The sequence below is a fragment of the Aricia agestis genome, chromosome 12 (genome assembly GCF_905147365.1).
Source record: "Aricia agestis chromosome 12, ilAriAges1.1, whole genome shotgun sequence".
NCBI lineage: Eukaryota > Metazoa > Arthropoda > Insecta > Lepidoptera > Lycaenidae > Aricia > Aricia agestis.
This window is the reverse complement of record NC_056417.1, coordinates 559,583-570,767: the sequence shown is the minus strand read 5'-3', so window position 1 is coordinate 570,767 and position 11,185 is coordinate 559,583. Positions and strand designations below refer to the sequence as shown.

At 37.6% G+C, this 11,185-nt stretch overlaps 2 protein-coding genes across 2 annotated transcripts; both read left to right on the top strand.

Moving 5' to 3' along the window:
* Positions 1–2,403: 2,403 nt before the first annotated feature.
* On the top strand, positions 2,404–5,134 carry LOC121732365. Its single transcript, XM_042122226.1, has one exon. It carries the CDS (start codon positions 2,573–2,575, stop codon positions 4,793–4,795), a length of 2,223 nt encoding a protein of 740 aa, XP_041978160.1. The 5' UTR covers positions 2,404–2,572; the 3' UTR covers positions 4,796–5,134.
* Positions 5,135–5,630: 496 nt separating this feature from the next.
* Positions 5,631–6,490, top strand: LOC121732366 (15-hydroxyprostaglandin dehydrogenase [NAD(+)]-like). Its single transcript, XM_042122227.1, has one exon. It carries the CDS (start codon positions 5,658–5,660, stop codon positions 6,408–6,410), a length of 753 nt encoding a protein of 250 aa, XP_041978161.1. The 5' UTR covers positions 5,631–5,657; the 3' UTR covers positions 6,411–6,490.
* Positions 6,491–11,185: the final 4,695 nt, after the last annotated feature.

Sequence of the window (11,185 nt, the reverse complement as noted above, 5' to 3'; positions counted from 1 at the left end):
AGGTAGTGCGGAATTAGTAATCGATTCTCTTGAGTTTTCAACAAATAACTATGATATTGCTTGGGAGTTATTATTAAATAGATATAATAACAATAGATTGCTCATTCACAATCATGTGAAAGCTTTATTTTCAATTCAATCGTTATCAAAAGAATCACCAACATTAATAAGAAAACTTATAGATACAGTTCTTAAAAATTTGCGCGCATTAAAAATTCTTGGTGAGCCCACAGGGTCATGGGATACCTTAATAATATATATAATAGTTTCTAAGCTTGATACTACAACTGAACGAGAATGGGAGCAAAGAAAAGGTTCTCTAGTGTTAGGGTCAACGGATACAAAAATAAAATTAGATAACTTATTATCCTTTTTACGAGAAAGGGCAGATGTGCTAGAAACTCTTACTATTACGCACAATAAGAGTAGTACTTATGATAGCAAAAAATATCAAAATTTACCTATTAATAAAAATTCTTTTAATACTTCTAAAGTTCATTGTCATGTAGCCGTAGATAAGTCCCAAAATAAAACACAATTTAAAAGGCAATATAAATTGTGTCCCATGTGTTCTGCTAATCACCAGTTATATTCGTGCCAATCTTTTTTAGAGATAAACTTACAAGATAAATTAAAATTTATACGCGACAAGAATTTATGTGAAAATTGTCTGCGAGGAGGACATTCAGCTAATGTTTGTAAGTATGGACCGTGTCGTAGATGTGATAAGAAACATAATTCTATAATTCATCGCGACGAAAATGCAGATTATTGTAGCAGCCTGTCGAAGCTAAGCAATAATGCATCTTCAGATCAGCGCGCTTACGGTTCAAACTCGGATACTACACACGTGCATGTGGCAGGCAACTCGGCTAGTAAGTCACAAATAGACGTCAAATACGCGCAGTCGTCAGCCGATATGCAGCCGGTTTTATTATCTACTGCACTTGTAAAAATAGCAGATAACTTAGGTATTTATCATAAAATACGCGCACTTCTCGATTGTGGTAGTGAACGCTGCATTATTACACAATCGTTATGTGATAAATTAAATACGCAAAGTTTACAGTCCATTCAACAAATAAAGGGCGTTGGAGGATCGATATCCCAGTGTTCTAAGATATGTGATGTCGAGATTAAATCTATACAAGGCAACTATCATACGCGCGCGAAATGTCTTGTATTGCCGCACATAACCTCCTCGCTGCCCGCTGTTGCTATACGAAGCGAATTATTATGTATACCCGACGGTATTGTTTTGGCGGATCCTGAGTTTTATCAAAGTCAACCCATAGACATGTTAATCGGCGCAGATATATTTTGGGACTTGATAACAGATGGCAGGATACGTTTGAATAAAGGTCCTATGTTACAGAACACGCACTTAGGATGGATAATATCGGGGCCATTGTTAAAAAATGATAAAAATATTAAACATGTTCATTGTAATTTTATGCAAAGTGTGGACATGGAATTTTCTTTAAATTAACAATTACGCAAGTTTTGGGAATTAGAGGATTTATCTAATAATAATAATAGGGTTAATGAGTCGCGCAACGAAGACGAACGTATTTGTGAGGAGTTGTTTGTTCAAACGACTAAACGATTGAGTGATGGTAGATTTTCTGTGCGGATACCTCTAAAAAATTCACCGAATGTTTTAGGAGATACGCGTAAACAGGCCGAACAACGGTTTTTGGCGTTAGAGAAACGTTTACAACGATATCCGAATTTAAAAGGATTATATATAGATTTTATAAAAGAATATTGCGAATTAGGTCACATGGAATGTATCGACACATATAAAACTCCACATTATTTTATGCCGCATCACGGAGTGTTCCGCGAGAACGCAGCTACAACTCGCCTGCGCGTCGTTTTTGACGCCAGCGCGCCATCCTCATCGGGATACTCATTGAATGATTTGCAATTGGTAGGGCCGCCAATTCAGGGAGACTTAATTTCAATTTTGTTGCGATTTCGCGAAAATAGGTACGTTGCTTGCGCGGATATCGAGAAATTTTATCGACAAGTACTTATCGATGAAGAACAGCGTGACTTACAATTAATTCTATGGCGCGACAATCCCAACGATGCTTTACAAGTTTATAAGTTAAAAACTGTAACATACGGTACGGCTTCGGCACCGTATTTAAGTTGCAGATGCATTAAGCAACTTGCTCAAGAGTGTGGTGATCCTGAAGTTGCCAGTATAATTAAACAAGATATATACGTTGATGATCTGTTATGTGGCAACCCTAATAAAGAAAGATTAAAACAAATTTGTTTAGATATTTGTAAAAATTTGCAGTCGGGTTGTTTTCCCCTCAGGAAATGGATATTTAATTTTGATTTTACAGAATTTAAAGAATTTACTAATACAGCGAAAGAATTGTCACTAGGCGATAATTATCATCATAAAACATTAGGGTTGGGATGGCATAATGGATCTGATCAGTTATTTTACCAGACTAAATTTAATAATATATTTAAAGAAACCATAACAAAGCGTATTATACTGTCATATTCGTCTCAAATTTTTGATCCACTTGGATTATTAAGTCCAACAGTAATGATTGCGAAGGTTTTATTGCAAAGATTATGGCTCTTAAAATTAGGCTGGGATGAACAAGTTCCCCGTGATATCGCACAAATTTGGATTAGATTCGTCGATAATTTAATTAATTTACAGAATATTCGCATTCCTCGTTATGTTGCAAGTGACAACCCTGACCGTTTAGAGTTACATATTTTTACCGATAGTTCTCTTACCGCGTACGGCGCGTGCGCTTATGTACGCACTATTAATACAGACAATAGTGTTTCTGTTAGATTATTATGTGCGAAAGGAAAGGTCGCCCCGACTAAACCCATAAGTATTCCTAGGCTCGAATTGTGCGGCGCCCTAGTTGGAGCCCGGCTGTACTCAAAAATAATTAATTCGTTGCGCAGTAGTTTCGATAGAGTAGTATTTTGGACTGACTCGACTATTGTGTTAGGATGGCTCCACATGTCACCTAACTTGCTTAAAACGTTTGTCCAGAACCGAACTGTTGAAATTCAGGAATTAACTAGTACTGCCTCGTGGCGTCACGTGAGAGGAGAACATAATCCAGCTGACCTGATCACTCGCAGTCGCAATTTAGACGACCTTTGGGGCACCGCCATGTGGTGGGATGGACCTCAGTTTCTTCACGATATTAATATTGACTTTAATTCGGAGTCCTATAACACCTCAAATTTACCAGAGTTGAAATCTGTTGCAACAGTCACCTTGACTGTTAGTCAGGATGCTGGAGTGTGGTTTCCATTTCAGAGGTTCTCGCAGTTTAATAGAATGAAGCGTACTATGGCGTACTTACTACGGTTTGTTTATAACGCGCGCAATAAACCGAGTGAGAGGCACACGGGCGCGTTCGATGTATCTGAAATAAATGAAGCCGAACTATCCCTCGCTAGACTGTCGCAGTATGAGTCATATCGAGACGTATACGATTGTTTGTCGAAGAAACAATCATTAAAAAATATGCACGCTAGTTTAACCAAGTTAAATTTATTTCTCGACGAATCTAATTTGATAAGGGTAGGAGGACGTTTAGAAAATTATTCCGAATTTAACTTTAATAAAAAACACCCGATTTTAATTTCAGGTAGACATCATTTTGCTCTATTACTATTTCGTTATGAGCACCGCAGGCTTTTACATGCGCCGCCACAAGCGTTAGTATTTGCTTTGAGGGATTCTTGGTGGCCTGTCAGAGCGCGAGATTTAGCCAGGAAGGTCGTTCATGAGTGTGTCACATGCAGACGAATGCGCGGTCAAACATTAACGCCTATAATGGGCAACCTTCCACGGGAACGCCTTCAACCAGGTTACCCATTTTTATATTGCGGCGTCGATTACGCTGGCCCAGTGCTCATACTAAACCGTAAAGGGAGAGGAGCTAAATCTATTAAATCATACATATGCTTATTCGTATGTTTTGTAACGCGTGCGGTTCACCTGGAGCTGGTGAGTGATCTCTCATCTGATGCTTACCTGCTGTCATTAAAACGTTTCATTTCGCGCCGAGGTAAACCGGCCGAAATTTTCAGTGATAACGGCAAAAATTTTGTTGGTTTAATGAACGACTTTTCAAAATTCCTTTCAAGTATATCAGGAGAAATTAAAGATTACGCATTATCTCAAAATATTAAATTTCGAATGAATCCTCCGTATGCTAGTCATTTCGGTGGTTTATGGGAAGCGGGGGTTAAAAGTTGCAAATATCACTTGCGACGAACCGTAGGCAATGCACGATTGACTTTTGAAGAGCTCAGTACAGTGTTGACTCAAATCGAGGCTGTCCTGAACTCCAGGCCCTTGTCTCCGATGTCAAGTGACCCACACGATCTTTTGCCCCTAAGTCCGGCACACTTCTTGGTCGGCCGCCCATTGACTTCGCCAGTGTTCGCTGACCTGCACGACATCCCCGACCATCGATTGACACGATACCAGAGAATCGAAAAAATCCGTCAGCATTTTTGGACTCGATGGTCACGCGAATACGTCTCTGAACTGCAATCTCGATCCAAGTGGAGATTCCAGACTGACGACCTCAAAGAGAATACACTTGTCATCATCAAAGAAGATAACTTGCCCCCATTGAAATGGTGCCTTGGGCGCATAATCAAGACATACCCAGGAAAGGACGGTGTCTCCAGGGTCGCCGAGATAAAAACAGCAACGACAACGGTCCGACGCGCGTTCTCCAAAATTTGCCCGCTTTTGGAGATTGAAGCATCTTCATCGTAATATTCATCTATTGGAAACCTAGGGTTTCCAAGGCCGGGAGTATGGATATAAACTGTGCATGTATCTGTCATTGAACTTTTTACTTAATCTGTGCTGTATAGTGCAACCAATAAACACTTACTTAAAAGTGACATTTGAGTGCTCCCATTGGCTATTGATGTGACGTCAGGACGTTTGACAAGTGCAATTTTCTATTCTAAAACTTTTACGCGGCAAGTGCAGCCATATTTTTTTTCACGCACGTGCGAACTCGCAATAAGTTTAGCAAAAGTTACAAAAGTGCATCACATTCAAGACAATATCAAGAAAGTAAGCTTCAGGTAGCCTGCTTCATACGCGCGCATCCAATGGCTCTCCCACGTATTAATTGATTTCCTACTTTAGCCTAGTTTAATGTAAACAATAATTGCCTATACTCATACGCATCAATTCGATCGAAAATAGATTATGCACTATGCAGTATGTACTGTTTATACAGTGTGTAACAAAAACTAGTGATAATACTTTAGGGTGTGTACATGTTCCTTGTAGAGAGTTCACTGTGAAAGTAGCAGCTCTGAAAGACGAACATTTTTTTTCACTTTTGTATGGGCAAGGGCCCGAGCGTCACGAGTTTCCCCATACAAAAGTGAAAAAAAATTTTGGTCTTTCAGCGCTGCTACTTTCACAGTGAACTCTCTACAAGGAACACGTACACACCCTAAAGTATTATCACTTGTTTTTGTTACACCCTGTATAATTATTACTATCTTTATTTAGAAAACATGGTTTATCAATGTTTATAGTTAATGTAAAACCAGATAGTTATATAAATGTTGCCCCCGTGGACCTCGGTTAGTCGAAAGTAGATAACTGTGGAAATATGGCGAAAGACTTGAAGAACAAAGTCGTCGTGATCACGGGGGGAGCGGTCGGTATCGGCAAATCTATAGCAGACAACTTCCTAAAAAAAGGTGCAAAAACAGTCGTCATACTCGATGTTAATGAAAAACGAGGGATCGAAGCCGCAGCGAACCTGAATTCTAATTATGGAAGTAATAAAGCAGTTTTTATGAGGTGTGACGTCACTAAAGATCTCGATAAAGTGTCGGAGAAGATAATAAGCACCTTCAAAACTGTCGACATTTTGGTGAACAACGCTGGAACGTTAAATGAACTGAACACGAGGAGGACGATAGATTTGAACGTGCTGGCTCTGATAGACTGGTCTCTGAGGTTCTGGGAGCACATGAGGATAGACAAAAATGGAAAAGGTGGCACCATCATCAACATAGCCTCGATATACGGCTTCAGATATGTCCCGTACCTGCCGGTATACCAGGCGTCCAAATTCGCGGTGATGGGCTTCACCAGGTCTTTGGGACATTCGCAAAACTTCGAGAGATCCGGTGTGAGGGTCGTCGCTGTCTGTCCGGGGTTCACGAGGACGGAGCTGATAGCCGAACCGGTGCTGTGGGATGATGTCCTGAAGGGTGACTTCTCGGAGTTCCTGACCACCCAGCTGTGGCAGGAAGTTGAGGACGTTGGTAAGGCGGCAGTTGGCATTTTCGAGAAGGCAACCAGCGGATCAGCGTGGTTGATAGAAGAAGGAAAGCCTATTGTTGAAGTTAATTAACTGCTTTTTTCCTTGTATGTCTGTTGTTGAGTTTTTCGTATTTATCATATTATATATTTGTATAAGTGTAGATTGCACGACAACGTAAATATTATGTTATAACAATATATTAAATTAATGATTCATTAAATATATACTTTAGTAACTTCTTTAAATATGATATTGAATGTACTGTCACTTCTTGGTGGAAATTCATCTTCAATTAAATAATTATAATTATTAATTCAAAAACCGGTCGTGTATTTAACAATTTTGTAATAAAGTTTATACGTGGGAGAGCCATGCTTCGGCACGAATGGGCCGGCTCGACCGGAGAAATACCACGTTCTCACAGAAAACCGGCGTGAAACAGCGCTTGCGCTGTGTTTCGCCGAGTGAGTGAGTTTACCGGAGGCCCAATCCCTTACCCTATTCCCTTCCCTACCCTCCCCTATTCCCTTCCCTTCCCATCCCTACCCTCCCCTATTACCCTATTCCCTCTTAAAAGGCCGGCAACGCACCTGCAGCTCTTTTGAAGCTGCGAGTGTCCATGGGCGACGGAAGTTGCTTTCCATCAGGTGACCCGTTTGCTCGTTTGCCCCCTTATTTCATAAAATAAAAAAATAAAAATAAATATATTAAAATAAAGTGGAATAAGTGCAAGGAAAGTGTATTTAATTGAATACTTCTTTACTCTCCTCATGTGAGGAGAGGAAGTGATGTCACTTCCATCAGTTTAAAAATACCAGCTGTTAGTCAACCTTATTCTTCTCTAAGAATAAACTAATATTTAGTATCTACAAAACTCTAGCTAATTTATATACGAAACCATGATACGTTTGTACGAATTGTTCATAACAAAAGTGTCACAGCACCAGGAACACATAATTTGTAAGAGGTCCGATAAATCCACAGACGCCGCAGTAATGAGCGCCGCAGGTGGGGATGTGGGGGGGAGGGGTAAAAGCTTTGCAACATTAGTTCACATCAACTGAACTATAGGAGACACGTGGGACAGAGGCAGTGAACAATAGAATAAAAATAAAACTACAAAAAGCTGATTTTATGCAGCCTCTCCAAATTGACTCATAACAATATAATGCTATCAAGAATATTATGAGGCGTCTTCGTCTTTAATTGCCCACGATTAACGTCGATTGTGCATACCGCAGGCAGCTGCGCAATCAAGGTCGCAATAATGTTTACCCATCATGGCCCAACGTGAAGCGTCACTATGTCATAAGGTAGCACTTAAATAAGACAATAATAATTATGATGTAACTTTAACCATATAACAGAGTGAAAATGTAACTTCATACTTAGTAAGTATTTTATGTACAAAGTTTACACTTTGTAACTTACAGTTTACCTCAAATTACTCTGCAGGTATGCAGCGTGCTCGCGCAACTGTCCGTCCATGTGTCACCAAACTTTAACTAGCCTTCGAAGTCGCCTTACGTGTATATGTGTCCAAGAATTAACTTATCCAACTTATTGCAACTGATACTTTAAAATATTATACTATTAAGAGGATACACCAGGGGCGAGAGAAATTGAAAATAGATATTTGAAAATGTATTGCTGTCTCACCAATCTCAAGTCTCCCATCGCAGAGCGCGATAGAGACAACACGACAAAAGTTCTAATAAAAGAACAGAAAATCTTCGATTCGTTGTCCGCTGATTCCTTCTCCAAAACTTAACCGATTTAAGTATTTTTTTCATTAAGAATTAAAGCAAGGCTTGAGCTGTGTTCCTATGTTTTATTTTTTTTGAATATTCTAGCCAGTTTTGTTTTCTGGGTGTTTGAACACAGAGGAAAATCTGGCCATTTTTTTGGGTTTTTGGACGTTCTTATCTTTTTTAATAATTAAATTATGAAAAAAAAGAAAACATAGGGACATGCTAATAGTGGCCATAGATATTCAGGAAAAAAATCATAACTCTACCGGTATTATCCAGGGAGGAAACAGAGGACAGTGTTTGTATGGAAAAACGGCGGTGTGGAATCCTCTTAAGGTGAAGACAGAACTGACCGCCCTAACCCCGCGCAGTGCGAGGGCACTATTCTCATACTTAGAATGTCACTTCTATCGCGATCATAAGCTACTTCACTCACGCCAACACAGTCATGGTGTCGCCTGTCGCGCTTGGGATTACTGCCTTTTAATATTATATTGCCTGCAATTTCGTTGCACCGAACTACCGTACATTTCTGTGGATTATACAGGGTGCAAATAAACCTTCCTGTCAAATTCTTGCCAGGCCTTAGGTATCATGAGTCCATTTAAGCAAAAAAGTTGGGTGTTTTTTCAGTTTTTTTTTCAATGACATATTTTATCCCATTTAAAATCGTTGCAGAACGGTCACTCGCGTCGCGGGGGAATGAGCGGGGGTGACGCGGGGGGAGGCGCGCGCTCGGGGCACGTCACGCGCTGCCGACGCGTCGTGTCCATATAAATTATTGTAGTGTTTTTTAGGATATCTTTCGGAAGCTATTTCGCAACATTTTAGTACTGAGTGATTATAAAAGAATAAATACATGTATTTTTATTTTTAACAAGGAGTAATAATATATCAAAATTTGGCAGGAAGATTTAATTGCATCCTGTATACTTTGTCTTTTTCCGGGATATTAAGTATATTATGTTCATAGAAATTTCTTCATAAATTTATACTTAATATTATTGAGTAGATAATATATTACGAGTAGGTATGAAGATTGAAGAAATAGACATACACCCTTTTGCTTCATAAAATTAGGTATAAATTTTATTGAATTTTTCCTCCGAACAAAGGAAACGCGCAGTAAAACGTGTTTTACAGTTTATTATTGTTCCCAACAAACTTTTTTATGTCTTCCTTAATACGTGAATTTTTGAAATATATGAGCCATGTAGGATTTCAAAATTATCATAATATTATTGGTAGTTAAAACAGGATGCAATAAAGTTGAGAATTCTAGCCCTGTAGGGTAATATTTTATTGATTACAATTTCTGACAATTTGCCTATAGTCGAACACCATAAAAACTATAAGTTTCAGTAGGTTTTCACCAATTTACACGATAAAGCTTTCACGATTCTGTAGGGTCGTCAATTTACTCATAGAATACAATATAGTTCGATCGAATATTTAGGTATATTTCCTTTTTTTAACTATGGACCGGTAATAACGCCTTACTATTTTGTAATTATTTAGTCTTTGAAAAGTTTTTTGAAGAAATTCCCCGGTCTGGCGTGACCGCGCAACTTGATGCCGCTCGCACTTGACCGGTTTTCCAATCTCAAGGGGTCACTTTCCCAATTGAGCTGAATTCCGCATTCTGCCCGCACAGTCGGGGAAATTAGGGTTTAACAGGTCGAAAAACTGAATTGCCATTACTGCGTTTTCTTGTGGACTTTGTTTACACTTGCAGACAGCTTCGAAATCATGGTGCAAATAATGTTTTTTTTTTAATATACATTTATTCATTTCAAAAAATTTAAAAACTAATACATTCAAACCTCGCCGAATCTAAGTTTATCGGCGAGATACGAATAGCTTTTATTTTCAACGTTTTTCGACAATGGTATATGATGGTATATAATATATTATGCGTGATAGGTTTCATATAGCTATAAGTTCTGATGACGCATCGCACTGCATCGCAATGGAGCAATGTCGTTTTGCTCTTACTGATAGCTTAGGGGCGATTCCGCTAGAGACGACCCTCGACACGAATTTTTAAATTACAGCATTTGTTACATTTTTTTATTGCATTATATATCGAAACATGTATATTTACTAGCAAAAGAACTTTTATCAGTAAAAATTTAAATCTGAATGATTTATAACATTCTGAAGTGATATCATCTAACGGCGCGAGAAAAACTGCTTATGCCACACATGATTATTTTTACGACAAATCACTAGCTCGAAGTTGAATTTCACTACATAATATTGACTGTATAACATAAGTTTATATTTCTGCGCAAAAAATCAACAATTTTAAATTAGTTTTCAAACATTATTAAAACAAAAGTTGCAATTATTGCACCCGCGATAAAAAAGGTACAAAAGTTTAGTTTTCTCGCTAAAATGAATTGTTAATAATTTGAAACTTTGTAAAAGTAAGAAGAATTGAGAGGGAAATAGGAATTAATCATTGGAATAAACTATTTGATGGTTTTTAATGAAAAAACAGTACCTTAAAAGTGGTTGCACCCGCGATCGAAGCAGTACAATTGCAAAAGCAACAATTTATTTTTTAACTATTCTAGTAATTTTCGACATATTTAATATTATTAAGGTAAACAATAACGTTAAATTATATTTGTTATCAATAGTTTTCATGTAATTACAAGATTTATAAAAATTTCAATAGAGTCACATCGTGTTTTATATTTTTAGATATATTTCATGTATTACTTAAGAGATGTTTCAAAATGATGATTAATCTTCTTTTATTTTTAAACATTTTATAAGACATGCTACAAATGACATAAAAATCATATATATCTAATATTTTTCTTTGAAAAAAATATTTTAACTTGTAATTCTACCATATTCTTTTAAATTATAGGTATAAATTTTGAATTCAATGTTTGCTGCAGTTCGGTTTTATAACAATACATCGAAAAACGTTTGCCTAAGTTACATTATTTAATTGTTTTTAGTGATTTAGACAATTTATTTTCTCAGATCGATAAATGACTGATAATTAAAAAATAACAACATTTTCAGTAGTATTATTACAACTTACTAATAATATTATGTATTGCATATCAAAAATGTAGAAATTAGTCGCAGACTTAT

Excerpts from the sequence above, each read along its gene's own strand:
- LOC121732366 (XM_042122227.1), top strand. The coding sequence starts at position 5,658 with ATGGCGAAAGACTTGAAGAACAAAGTCGTCGTGATCACGGGGGGAGCG.
- LOC121732365 (XM_042122226.1), top strand. The coding sequence starts at position 2,573 with ATGATTGCGAAGGTTTTATTGCAAAGATTATGGCTCTTAAAATTAGGC.